Below are 14,737 nucleotides of genomic sequence, written 5' to 3' on the forward strand. Positions count from 1 at the left end.
TACCTGCACTTCTTTGAGCAGCTTTGACACTTGGATGAAATTCAGTCTCGTATCAATGGGGCAGTATATGCATTTCATGGCCAAGGGCTGGTAGGGAGCCAGTGCTTCCAGGTATGTGAAGTCGGGTTCTAAGGGGAGCACAAGAAAGAAAATTTTAAATGCAGGCAACAGAGGAACGGCCCAGTGAGGAAGCAGCTGGCATGGTTGAGGCCCAGCAGACGGGCAGCATGACAGGAAAGGCACTGAAGGTTACAGGAGCCAGATTCCCCATCACGGGAGAGAGGAGTGATTTACAAATAAGGAGAGGGGGAGGCTGGACTGAACGCTGCAGGATGGATATGGAATTGGAGGGACGGCGTGAGCGCCAGGTTTTCAACACAGATGGAGAGAGAGATGAGACAAATGAGGGGATAAATAAGTAAATGGGTGAGAAAGGAAAGCTCTTCTTTACAACAAAATGCCAACTAATAAATGTAAAAGAAGTGATGAAATTGAAAAAAAAACTTCATCATTTGGCAACCATCACAGTAATAATTTATTTGGACCAGAATCAATAGATGCTAAAAAAAATTAGATAAACACATGGGGAAGACCAGGATAAGTACATAGGCTCGAAGTGTCCCCCACAAGATACTGATTGACACAGAGCGGTGACTTCACAGTGGAGAAATCCGGCACAAGCCACTCGAACAGAGTGCTCAAAGGTCACCCCCAGGTAGGAGACAGACCATGTGCCTCCTACTTGACAGGATGCACGCAGAAGAAGAAAAAGAAGGATCCTGACCCCATGTCAACAAAATGCTTGTGCTGAGGCTGCGATGCCCCATCAGCAGAGCCAGTGCAGCGCCTGGGAACTGTCCTTGCCACGCTGGCTGGTTTGTTCTCTGCAGAGCCGCTCACCACGGCCAGCCTGGCGGGGATTGTTTGCTCCGCAGGAGGAAGCTGCCCACCTCGGGCCAAAAGCAGTGGCTCATTCCTGGTGTGAAAAACGACACGCAGGTTCCTGACACAGTCTGTGCCCTGCGAGGACGCCACTTCCTACGGCCCCAGCTTTCCACACACCGCTCCCAGGAACTTACTCGGTGACCTCAGGGCAACTCACAGAACTTCCAGATTTTTTAAATGACCTCCCCTGCAGTGGATCCTGTCTACCCAGGAAGAACCCAGAGACCACCCAAATGAGGCCAGCACGGCTACCTGGGGGATAAGCGCCTCTCTCTGTACGGATACTGTGTGAGCTACAACTCCCACAGTCATAATACAACCAGATAAGGTGGCCCCAAACCTCGCAGACACTGTCAACGACACAACTTGTGCTCTGAAAGTGAACACACCAGTTTAAATGTATACTCCTTACCCAGATGAATGTCTGGTAATGAATGCCACGGACAATCACGTAGCCCTTGCTTTCTTCTTAGCTGGCTGGAGGGACGTTTGGAGTATAGCCACGCCTCTTCTGTGTCTCTGTAATACTGTACCCACTGTCACATCAGAGCCAACATCTCCTCAGAAAGAACAGGAGAGACCCCCTCAGTCCTACTACAGACAGCGTTCTCTGGATGACTTCCTGCTTAGCAGAACTTGGCAATGGTGAGGCTCTGGGTAGCGTGAATCAACGTCTTAGGGCCTGACTTCCTCTGCCTGTGGCTGAAAGGGGGTCTGCGAGGGAGAACAGCAGCACCCGACGGCTGCTCTTCTGAGCGCCCCCGGCACTCACGGCCAGGCCACGGTGGCACCCGCTTACTGGACATAAACCACCTCACATGACGCTGACGTGAGAAAAGGCCACGCAGTGACCACGACGGATCAAGACAAAAATAAGACCCTTCCTAATCATGCCTGAACGTAAGACCACAGCATGTCTGAACCACCAAACAAGCAAACACTGCCCTCTCCTGGCTCCATTCTTCTCACCTTCTAGACAAGAATCACTAAGATACCCAGCCAGAGAACTACTGCTTCCTGATGGTACCCAAGCCAGGACAAGGAACCCACCTCCAAAATCACCTAAGCCACGGCCTGTAAGTTCTTCTGAACGTGCCTGGCGATGCCTCCTGCCTCCCCATGGCGGTACCCCCTCACTGCAAGGAGTCAGTACCCCAACTTTGTTCCATTACTGGTGCGTTCCTGGTGGCCTCTGGTTGGTCCTCACAACAGGCTGAGCACAGGGAAGGGCCCAAGCATCCCTGACCCCAAAGCTTTGGGCATAACTAGACTCTCCTCCATGGCTCACGTCTTAAAGGTAATTAGAGAACTCTAAGAAGGCTACTGGTACTTTCTCAACGGGCTTTTGTGCCAGGCACTATAAGGAGTGCTTTCTTATAACATTTCATAAATGCACAGAGCTGCCTGAGGATGAGCGACCAACAACCCCATTTTACAGACGGAAGTGAGGCTCAGAGCGGTGAGTAACCCGGCTGAGGTTACAGTAACTCGGACCAGATTTCAGATCAAGGTGTTTTTACTTCATTGCCCTGAGATTTTCAAATCCTAAGGCTGTCTGAAGACCGTGAATTGATAAAATAAGATAGTGATTAAGTCAAACCCCTAACTTGCCCTCATTTAAGGATTAGTTTTATTCTGAGGGGTTGGTCTCCACAAGAAAAACGGCAAGCCAGAGTAAACTATAACCAAAGGAGAAAGATCCACCGCCGTAAGGAAGTCCTAAAGCAAGTAAAGCAAGACTGATTATTAGAATGATTATTAGAATGATTATTAGAATGATTATTAGAATTCCTGCCGTTCTTGAACAGCTTACAAAATCCTATCCAAAGTAGTTCTAGACCAGAAATCTGTCTCGGTGAAAATCTACAAAAACAGACATGAAAGCTCTGTCCAGTGCACAGTGATCTAACAGGACATTTTGCTTTGTTCTTACCCTTTCCCTTCCAGTTGCTTTATCCTTTGGTATTTACAACAGAATAGGGATCATATTTATACCTTATAACTTACTGTCAAATTCTTCCCAGTGTCTCTACCTGGTAGGTACATCCTACCAGGTTATGCAGGGATGGTCACAGTGGGAAGGGCAGGGTTTTGTTTTGTTGGTTTATTTACCTGTGAATATGACAGTGTTGAGACTAGATTTTCCCCAGAGCTCCATGAAATGGACCACGTCCCCGAATCGGAGGGAAGGGTGTCCAGTGAAAACCACACACGGCTGTCTGAAGTCGTTGCTGAAGTCTCCATGGATGCTGGGGTAGTGCTTCAGCTTGTTGGTCTGAATGAGCTAGAATACGTGTCAAAAGCACATGAAGAGATGTTAGCCTACCCAGGAAGGAAGAACCACAGCATGGGAGAGTGAACAAATTAAAAATACCAGATAACGCTATTAATATTAGCCAAAGATCCACATTTTTTACCTACAGTGTGACTTTCTCAAAAGATGGGACCTTTCGGTAAAATCACCAAACTTAATGGAAACTTCTTTTCAGGTTGTTATGGCCTGATTCTGTCTAACCCTTCCTTTATAGCTTCCTGACACTCCAAGCTCCAGGACCCGAAGTCCCCAATATTAGTTACTGTTTGAAGTACAAGTTTCCCAAACTCTGTGCATCACTGAGCTCTGTCAACAATAAACACTTCACACAGGAAAAACTGTTTACCAGCACAGGACTGCCTCTTGAGACGGTACAGCTATGTTAAGTTACTGTGGTGAGGGGCAGGGGACTTAATAAACACAAGAACAAACTGGCTTTCGGCAATGCGGGAGATGTGATGTCCTCGCGACAGAGAGCTATAGTAAGAAGCAGGCCACGCACAGTCTCAAACCTGTCTCAAAAGTGAATGTTTTGAACCAAAAAGGTCTTCCTTCTAGCACAACACTGGGAACTACTCTCCTAACGCCAGGCCCGACCCAAGGCAACGCCATATACAGTTACAACCACAGATGGCATCTTGTGGCACTGCTCAGAAGTTCTTCCTGCTGCCTCAGCCCTGCCCCCACTGCCCCACTCTAGCAACAAAAAGATGGCAAACACCCATACTTCAGAGACCCTAAATATCAACTAGTAGTGCCCTGAGATGCTGTCTGATGGGTAAAGAATTGGTCTGTGACCCAGCTCAATCCTGTAGCCACCCAAAACGCCTACGAAGGGAGCCCAGCCAACAACTCCAAGCCCACTGTAGTCACCCCAACGGTGAGGATGTGGCCAGAATGGGGCCGCCCACAAATGGAAGCTGACTCTCTTCATCTTGAAGATTTAATCTTTAATTCAGAGAGACTGCTTTCATTAGCAAGATTACCCTGGAGATCTTAATTAGGTGTCACATGCTTGGATGGGATATGAATAGTAAAGATGCAACAATCACTGCATTCCCACTTCCCTTCCAAGTTATATACAAATAAAACTGACATTCTTTGTATAACCCACCTGGCCAAAATCATTACTTGCCCCAGTTAAACAGGTGAATGGCTGACTAAAGGACTAGTTCTACTGTATCCACAGATGTCAAGGAGATGAATGGGATTCTAAGAAGAGCAGCAGGTCTTTGCACATAAATTAAGTCACTTTTTAAGGCAAACTGAGATTTTTTTTTTTTGCCAATCAGATCTACTTTTCCAGCGGACTTACTACCTTTTTGACCATCCAGAATTACCTTTGTGCTGATTTAAGGTCCAAACTGTATAGGCAATGAAGCTGTAGGGTAGGAATTCTGTGAAGCAATTCTTTAAATCAGTACTAAGGGCAGAACTGTATTTTCTCATGGGCACTGGTCACATAATACCGATTATCAACTCCAGCACGCCCTAATATTGACAAGTGCATTTCAGGAACCCTGATCATGCACCTATGGTCTTTTCACATTCTTAACTGTAAATGGGACAAAGGTCATCCATGACATACTTGTGGGTAAGAACACGGTAACACCCTTAGAGAACACGTTCTGAAGAAAGGCTAATTGTTATTAGGGAAGAGGCAAATAGACTTTCAGTGTTTTGCTACACTTAATGTTTTGCTACACTTAATTTTCTGACACGAGATATCTAGCCTGAATTTCACTGTAGTAATGACAGAGCTTGCAAAAATCTTGGCTGCTCTAAGAGAGTATGAGGACTGCAAATAACTTCCTCAAAACCTTCCACTTGACATTCTGGTTCATGAGAGACCTGTCCTTTGGAGTAGGAAAACAGTAGTCAGATTTAAAATAATCAGCAGGACAACTGCTGCAATTTTCTTGAGCCGAATAGTTAACTGCATAGCAAATAAGTCAACAAAATCCCTATGCATAAGTACCTGCACAGACATCCCTAACTTGATGGAATTTTTACAAACTGAAAACTTCCACGTTCCCATATGCACATCAATAAACAGCATTACCAGCTCCTCAGAAATCCCCCTTTGTCCCCTTCCTGCCCCCACTGCTACCTCCAGGATAACCATTCTCCTGGCTTTTAATATCACAGATGAGTTTTCTGTGTGTTTGAACTTTTATATAAATAAAATCACACCATATCTACTCTTTTATATCTGGCTTCATTCACTAACATTATGTTTGTGAAATTTATCTACATTGTTGCATATAATCGGAGTCCCTTCATCCTCTTTGATGTAAGGTGTGAATAGACCACAAAATTCATTCACCCGCTGATGGACATTTGGGTACATTTCAGCACTATCACCAAGAGGGCTATGAAGATTTCTGTGCAGATCTCTGGGTGACACACCTGCATTTCTGTTCAGTACAGACTTTGGGAACGAAACAGCTGAAACACAGAGGATGTCACAGTCCTAGGTTCAACTTTACTGTCAGTTTCCTAAAGTGGTTATACCAATTTACACATCCTTTTCAAAAAACATAACAAAAAACTGGGAGTAACGCTATTGTCCAATAGGAAGGGAATGGTTAAGTACACTATAGTATGTTCACATGATATGCTACGGAATATTAGGTAGCAATAATAACAGTGAGGTGCACAGATAAATGTCCATGATACACCCAGCACTGGGTGAAAAAAAAAGCAGTAGAAACAAAATTGGGCACACACAGCCACATAAAATCACTCACTCGTTCTGTGAGGAAGGGGGAATTTTTCTGTTTTCTAAACTGCAATGTTCTTATTTTCATCATTAAAAATTTATACCAATGACAGACATAACCAAACAAAAAGAAGACTTTGGCAATAAGTAAATCATTTATGCAAAAAAGTAGAATAAAATTCCTCACTCGGTCAATGAAACAGAGGTAGGCTATTAACTGAATAACATACTGGTAATATAATGTGTTAAGAAGAAGAGAAAGTAACGAATCTTGAGTCAGAGTACTTCACTGCCATCTTACAAGGGAAACAAAGGGCTATATCAAACTACCTTCAGATTTTTAAAAGCTAATGACCTGCTATATCCACCCATATCTATTTATCTACATTTTGTTCTTGCTCGGACCCAGTGATTCCATTTTCTTACCTCTGCATGAGGAAAAGGCGGTTCTGGGAGATACACCTTAGTCTGTTTGTTGTGACAAAGCCTTTTGAGGAGGAAAAACAGATCAGCAGGTTAGGCAAGGGCGTACAGTGGCATCTGTCGCCACCTAGTGGTAGCAGCGCAAATACTTAATACCGAAGTTTATTTGAAATTTTCCTGTCAGTGTATCTCACTGTGAATAAAACACCAGCATTTATAGCGTAATCAGGACATAAGTCACTTGTGAGCACAGTTTTAACCTTTGAAATTCCTCAATACATTTTTTTCTTTAAAAATAAGCTTCTTATTTTGAAGTACTTTTAGATTTACAGAAAAGTTGCAAAGACAGTACAGAGTTCCCATGTACCTTTTAGCTGGTATCCCACTATGTTTGTTAAACTAAGAAATAAACATTAGTACTTTACAGTTAACTAAACTCTAGACTTTACTCAGCTTTCACCAATTTTTCCACTAATGTTCTTTTTCTGTTCCAGGATCTAATCTAAGATACCGTATTGTATTTAGTTGTGATCAAAAAAAAAAAAAAAATTTTTTTTTTTTTTTTTTTGGCTGTACCTCGCAGCTTGCAGGATCTGAGTTCCCCAACCAGGGATCGAACCTGTGCCCGCTGCAGTGGAAGCACAGAGCCCTAATCACTGGACCGCCAAGGAATTCCCTAGTTGTGATCAATTTTGAGGAGAAAGTGATACACTTTTTTTTTTTTTTTGAGACATAGCTTTTCTATTTTATACATGCACCATTTCATTAATAGCAGAATTGGTAACTCAAACTGGAGAATAATAAATCTCTCCAGTAACTCTATCTTAATCTAGACACCGTGAATGTTTTAGGTAGTCTGTGTTTTTCCCTAGCCAGGTATGACATTTAAAATATGGAGATTTCTGGAAAAGCAAATGTGGCAAAAGGTTAACAATTGTTAAATCAAAGTTACGTGGGTGTTCTGTAGCTCTGACATTTTTAAAAGTTGGAAAAAATATATGTAGTGATTATGTTTGTTAAAGCCTGCTTCTAAGAATTCTATCAAAATAGAACTAAAGCATTTCAACAATTCTAATAGATGTTACTTTTGGCAGAATAATTCAGAACTCTGGGGCTTGGATTTTGTCTGAACTTCATTAATACAATTATCTAATTTTTCCTTCTTTAGTTTAACTCGATTTCAAAAACATTACTTTATATCCTTTTTGGAAGAAGTTGTACATATGGGAACAAGATACTTTTGAAGGGTTGCTTATTAATAATATCTAAACAGACAACAGTACTGTCTTTATTTCAAACTCAGGAGGAGAGACAAAAGTTCTTAGCTTAAAAGTTTAATTTCGATTGTTGCAAAGGATAATATGCTATATCACTTAGCATCAATACATAAAGCTGTAAAACTAAAACACTTCTGTCAAAAAAATCAAAGAGCTAAATGCAATGTGGTACCCTGGATTGGATCCTGGAATAGGAAACAAGCATTAGTGAAAAAACTGGTGCAATTTGAATAAAGACTGGAGTTCAGTTAATAATAGAGTGCTCATGTTAATTTCTTAGTTTTGGTACAGAACGCATGGCCATGTAAGATGTTAACATTGGGGGGAAACTGAGTGGAAGGTATATGGGAGTTTCTGTATTATCTCTGCAACTTTTCTGTGCCTAAAATTATTCACTAAAGTAACAAGTTATTATTCAAAAAACAAAATCAAAGACGAAATTGAAAAAAAGTATCACAATGGGAAACAATGTCTGCAGATATAACAAAGTGTTAGGATCTTTAATACATATATAGAGTTCAAATAAATAGATAAAAGTACAACACCTCTGATAAGTAAATGGGCAAAAAAGGAACAATTTACAGATGACATAAAAATTTTTCTGGAAAGCAGTTTAGATTTGTATAATGAACATTAAAAGCTATTTATACCCTTTGTTCCAGTAATCTTATTTTTAGTAACTAACCCAAAGCAAAAGATGTAGTCATATATACACAGAATGATATTAATTGAAAATTTATCACTAAAAGGAAAAAAATTGGGAAAAGCCTGTCCACCCCTTCAGACAATAGTTAAGTAAATTATACTACATATAAATGATGATTAATGATGTAATAATGCAGTCAAGCAATAATTATGGTCTCAAAGATTTTATAATGCTCTAATCTAGTATTAAAAAATTTAAAGGCAGGATTCACAATTAAATATGCAGCACGATCCCTATATAGAAAGAAGAAATACATCAGATTCTAACAGTGATATTATTTCTGGACAGTGGGATCACGGGTTACTGTTCTCTGTTAACTTGTTATCTTTTTCTATAGTAAACATGTATTACACACATATTAGAAACATCAAAAAATAAAAACTCAAAAACAACCTACTCTTACTTTAGCAGTCCTGAATTCTACCCAATCAGACATTTTGACAATAAGAAAAGCATGTAATGGGTCAAGAGTGGACTTGAAGGGCACACACCCGGCTAGGACACCATCCACAGGGGCCCACAAGGGCTTGCCCAGGAGCTTGTAGTTTTCAATATTTTTAACTGAGGATCTGGATGAAGAAATTCAGAACATGCTGATTAAATGTGCAAGTCATCCTTAGGGTGGACTACCACTTATTCAAGATTATCCTCCTGTGTTGGGGGAGAAAAAACTCTAAGCAAAGGATAAAATTCAATGGCTACCAATAAAAGTGAATTTTTATTATTAGTCACTAACAATAAGTCAAATATAAATAACAACGAAAAGTCCTATGGACAAACATGAATAATATGCACATGGGATGGAGAAAACTGCCTGGATCTAAAAACAGAAAAAAAGGACCTTCACCACAACTAAAATAGAGAGAAAAAAACTGTATTTAAAAAGGTGGGGAGGGGAGGGTGCACACCATAATGCTGGGATATGTTGTACAAATGACGTATGTTGTACAGAACGATGTACAAATTACTTTTTTTTTTTTTTTTTGTGGTACGCGGGCCTCTCACTGCTGTGGCCTCTCCCGTTGCGGAGCACGGGCTCCGGATGCGCAGGCTCAGCGGCCATGGCTCATGGGCCCAGCCGCTCTGCGGCATGTGGGATCTTCCCGGACTGGGGCACGAACCCGTGTCCCCTGCATCGGCAGGCGGACTCTCAGCCACTGCGCCACCAGGGAAGCCCAAAAATCCCTTTTAAAGTAGAAGCTTCGTAGAAGAATACTGTGTCTATTAGGCTATCACACCACTAAACGGGATTAAGCACACCCTATATATATGTATGTCACAGTCCCATCCTAAGGCACTACTGGATCCACTGTAAAAGTTAAGTTGCTCTATTTCTTCCTACCCCTGACTTTTTTTGGCCAGGCGAGTTGGATTCAAATATCCATCTAAATAATCCTAAAAAGGTTCACCCACTTCATAGTGTTCAATAATTTACCCATCCTAGGATTTGATCAAACAATTTCCTGTTGTAGTAAAACTTGCTTTTGCCAAATATACTATTGAAATGAAAAAATAAGCTAGTTTTTCCTATCAGATTTGGTATTATAAATTTTAGACAACGTGAGCTTGGGCTTTGAACTTTTTTTAGCTTTTAGCTTTTGTAATAGATAGAGGGTAGCATGTGAGAAGGTAAGTGTGTAATAGTTTTGTTACTGATTTTCAAAGTGCTGGCTAAGCTATGTCTTCGCTCTCCCACCTTCCCTCCTCCCCTTCTTAATAACAATTCCTCTAAACCCTGGCAATATCACAGATCTGGCTTTCATTAATATAATCTTCACATCACAGGGAAAAACAACAAAATGAAGGTTTCATAGTAATATGAGAAAAATATAGGATTACTTCTATTTCTTTTTAAATTAAAATTAAGAACAGTTTTCTTTTCTTACTGCTTGAATGTACTGAATCACAGGAAGAACAGAGACATACCACTCGGCAAAAATCTGGGAAAACTCGAGTGAACTGTTAGCCACCGGGGAGATGAAGTAGAAAGGAATGCTGGAGAGGCCGGCAGAGTCAATGTACTGATACAGGCATTCCAGAAGGTCATAGATCACTCCAGAAGGGTAGCAGGGGACCAACACGTTTCCTCCGTTCCGGACTGTCAGTGCTAGAAAGGTTGAAGCCACACAACATTGTAAATCAACTATACTTCAATTAAAAAAAAAAAAAACAAAGAAAAGAAAGGTTGAAGCCAGAGGGGGAAAAAAAGTAGTATCAAAAGAACAGTTTAACACAGGGAGAACAGAACTTTAAAAATAATATTTGCATTTCTCTCATTTCCTACATCTGTTCCTCTAATTCACTTCGTATGTATAACAATTTACTTCTTTTGAAGACTAGCACCGGAGTGGGAGGATCCAGAGGCTGACTGATGATCAGCTGAGTTTTTAACCAATGTCTCAGTGCCTGGGAACAGGGTGTGCAGTTAGGGGTCTGGGTTGTCAAGGTTCCCAATGGCAGATGAGCTTCAGGACAGACCCTCCAAGCTCCTTCTCTTTTTAGCTCCTGCTCAAAACTCTGTTGGATTTGTCTCTCTTCAGCCTCTGACCACTGCTGAATGACCTATAAGGAAACAGGCCAAGTTTTTCTGTTTGACTCATTTTAGTAGCATTTTCTTTCATTAATGTTTTGGCTATAAGAAAATCCTCTATACTTTAAATACTTAAAATAAGTTATCAAATGAGGAATTGCAACTTACGGTAAAATCATATTAGAAGCTATAATTGGCTAAAAAAAGGCCAAAGATCTCTTAAGTTTGTTTTTTGTTCAGTTTCCAACATAGACTGAAACAAGCAGCCGTTTGGGTACAGAACTTGAAGTCTCTGATGACTTTTATCCTTCTCCTACATGTTCCCAACTCTGACATCCAGGTTCTCCTGGATGCCGTGCCTGGAATACTGGCTGACTTGCTATTACTAGAGTACGGAACCACGGAAAAGACCAGATAGCCATCAGCGCTCAAGAGGCCTGGCTCTAGACCCGCCTCAGTCACAAGCTATGGGACCTTAGTTAGGCCACTGTAACCTCCTGGGCCTCAGCTTCCTCATCGCTGATGAGAGGAGTGAACTAGATCAGTGGTTTTCAAGCTTTATTTTGCATGGAAACTGCCAGAACATGTTAAAAATGCAACTTTTCTATGGGTCTCTCTTACTAGGTCTGTGGTGGGGCCTCAAAATTTGCATTTTTGAGAAGTGGCCTCACTGATGTTGAGGCAGGTGGTTAGTGGACCCCACTTTGAGAAACAGTGGATTAGATGTAAAGTTCCTTTAAGACCTGAAGTTCTTTGAGTCCATGATTCTGGATTATACACAAACATACAAATCAAAGATTCTATTTGAGACCAGTCTGATACTTTTTCCAAGCTAAGAATAAACTACCTTTGTCTTAAAATCAGCAAAGAACAAAAAAAGACTAGGATTATTGGCAAGGGCAAGTGAAATTTCAAAGGATAGTGCCTTCCATGTAAATATTAGATGACAACCACTTCTTTCCCCCAGAGTTGCCAGGGATGGAGGGCCTGAGCGTATTAACTCCTCTTTGGCAACAGTTCTGGAGTGAAGGTTTGTGTCTCCTAAAGTTCATGTATTGAAGCCCTTACCCCCAATTAGGTATTAGGAGGGGGAACCTTTGGGAGGTACCCACATCTAGATGAGGCCATTAGGCCATTAGGGTGGAGCCCCCATGATGGGATTAGCACACTTATAAGAAGAGGAAGAGGAAGAGGCACCAGAACAGCTTTTCTTCACCAGTGAGGACACAGCAGGAAGGCTGCCGTCTGCAAGCCAGAAAGAGGGTCCCTCACCAGAACCCAGCCATGCTGGCAACCTTCTGACTTCCTAGCCTCCAGAACTATGAGAAATTAGTGTTGCTTAAAGCTTATACTAAGGTATTTTGTTACAGTAGCCTAAGCTAAGACAATACGCAACCTACACATTTCTAAAAGAAATGCAGCATTTCTAGATTTTACGGACAATTATATCCAAAGAAACATACATTTCTTCCAGGTAGCAAATACCCAACAAGTCTCTCAATTCAGTCTTCCCCCAAAAGAAGAAAAAAATTATACCAACCAAATAGTGGGGAAAAAAATACAACTGTTTCACCTGTATCACTGTTGTGAATTCAAAGTATCAACAGTCTTTTCTGTGTTATTATTTGCAAAGCAAAGATATGATTCTTTCCTTCTTTAACTTTGCTTACCCTATAAGCACCCCGACCCACTCCCAAATCCCACCAGAAAACAAGAAGAATAAGAGTTTCTACATAAATCAACTGGGCGAAATGTTGAGCATTTGTTGTATAAAGTGCTAAAAATTCTAATTTACCGTTATAAACACTATTGTGCTTTCAGATTTAAGTTGCTTAAGAATTGCTTTTGTTGACAACAGTAGGCTTTGAAGGATGAGCAGAAAGGGTGGGAATAAATGGGGGGAAAGGCCGTAGCAGGGGGCATCAGAGGGTGTGAATGTGAAGGAAAGGGACAAAAAATACCACAGAATCAAGGTACCAAAAAATAAATGTAAAACATTTTATCTTGTTTAAGATTTGCATTGGATACATACACAGGTTGCTGCAGAACTCTCCCACCATGCTGTCTGGGTTTGCAGTGGGAATCTGGGTAAGGCCTGTCAGAATGAGAACATCGCTGTTTTTGAGAGAAGCTTGGTCCATGGGCTGAAAAACCACAGAGAACTATGATTAGTAATTTAAAAAAGAAAAGGTTAGATATAAGTAGTAAAGGAGAATACAGTTATTGCTCTTTCCATGTCCAACTCATCATCAAATCATCTCACCTCCTCTAACGAAAAGTCTATCACTGAACAGCGGTTGCCCAAGGGGGATGGGGACCCATGGGAGGGAACTTTATGGGGTGATAGTTCTATGTCTTGTTTGGTATGGTGATGACATGATATGAAAATTCATGAATTGTGCATTTAAGATCTTTGGGTTTCACTATACATAAATTTTACCTCAATGAAAAATAAGCACATTATCTTATATTTCTATAATGCTTTGCTCTTTTCAAAAGGCTATCTCACACACATCGTTGGTGGCCCTCAAACTTGAGTGTGCATCAGAATCACCTGGAGGTGGATCACTGGGCCCCACCCCCAGAGCTTCCGATTCAGGTTTGAGGAGGGCCTGAAAATCTGCATTTCTAACAAGCTCCCAGGAGATGGTCCTGTTGCCGGTCTGGGGATCATGCCTTGAGAACCACTGCACTATACAATTTGGTTCTCAAAACAGCTCTGCCAAGTACATGAAATAGGGTACATTTTGAAAATACCGAAGTTGGGACTCAAAGAGCTGGGGTGCGTTTCCCTAAGAGTCAGCGGCAGAGGAGCAAAGGAGGACACTGGATTAGGAACCAGAAATGTAAAGCCTCCTTCAATTCCATTACCAGCACTGGACCTCAGCCAAGCCTCCGAGCTGGGTTTCTTATAGAATGGGCCTATTTCTTGACCCATCTCCCTTCAGTGGCTTCTGAGAGTCTCATGTACTAATACACATGATCTTCCCGTAGACTATGAAGTCCTATGGTGTACTATTGTGTGGTCCTTAGGAGGATTTATTTTTGAATTTAACTTTGTTTTCAGAGCATTACAAAAAAATACTAATTACTTTTTCCAAATAAATCAGGATTAAAATTGGAAACAAAAATGAAGGCCCATGTAAGGATGTATTGTACAACATGGGGAATATAGCCAATATTTTGCAATAACTGTAAATAGAAAGTAACCTTTAAAAATTGTAAAAAAATTTTTAAAAATTTAAAAAGTACTTAATAAGAGGAATAGAAAGGGAAAAAAACGAAGGCCCATGGATTGAGATGCTGGAGAGCTCATCAATGTTTTCACTTTGTAATGCATCTTTTCCTCAGTTTCATTTAACATACTCACCAGAACATAAGAAAAAAGCCAGAAACACCGTTTACTGAGAAGCCTTATCCCTCTTCTTTCTGTTCCACCCAGACATCCCCCCCGCAAATTTCAAATAGCAGTGCAGCAAACACCTACCATCTGCATTGCTATCTCTGAGTATACATGTCTTTTGATGTATCATCCTTTAGCATTTTATATACACAAGGATATATGGGCTTCATTTTTTTTTAAAATAACATGAGTGTGGTTATATAAGTTGCTTTATAACCTGAAAAATACTTCTTTCACACGAATAAAGGAGAAGTACAGTTGTGACAATTACAATGAGTAGCTTCTAATTCCTATTTGCACAGATACATAACACTGCGTGTAAGAGCTTTTCTTCTCAGGCAGAACTAACCTACCTATTTGCACTTCTCCAACACACACACACACACACACACACACACACACACACACACACACACA

The 14,737-nt window shown here is 41.0% G+C and overlaps 1 protein-coding gene across 5 annotated transcripts in view; it reads right to left on the reverse strand.

Moving 5' to 3' along the window:
• The window catches only part of INTS9 (integrator complex subunit 9), a 111,457-nt gene that overhangs the window by 19,511 nt on the left and 77,209 nt on the right, over positions 1-14,737 (reverse strand). For all 5 annotated transcript variants that reach the window (XM_027088085.1, XM_027088084.1, XM_027088088.1 and 2 more), the window contains exons 9-13: positions 12,950-13,061; positions 10,314-10,494; positions 6,408-6,468; positions 3,058-3,229; positions 4-128 (exon numbers count right to left, since the gene is read on the reverse strand). In XM_027088085.1, the coding sequence (XP_026943886.1) occupies positions 4-128; positions 3,058-3,229; positions 6,408-6,468; positions 10,314-10,494; positions 12,950-13,061 (651 nt within the window). The remainder of the gene's footprint in view (positions 1-3; positions 129-3,057; positions 3,230-6,407; positions 6,469-10,313; positions 10,495-12,949; positions 13,062-14,737) is intronic.

This window comes from Aethalodelphis obliquidens, unplaced genomic scaffold (assembly GCF_003676395.1).
Source record: "Aethalodelphis obliquidens isolate GAN/ISIS:26980383/991018 unplaced genomic scaffold, ASM367639v1 scaffold61, whole genome shotgun sequence".
NCBI lineage: Eukaryota > Metazoa > Chordata > Mammalia > Artiodactyla > Delphinidae > Aethalodelphis > Aethalodelphis obliquidens.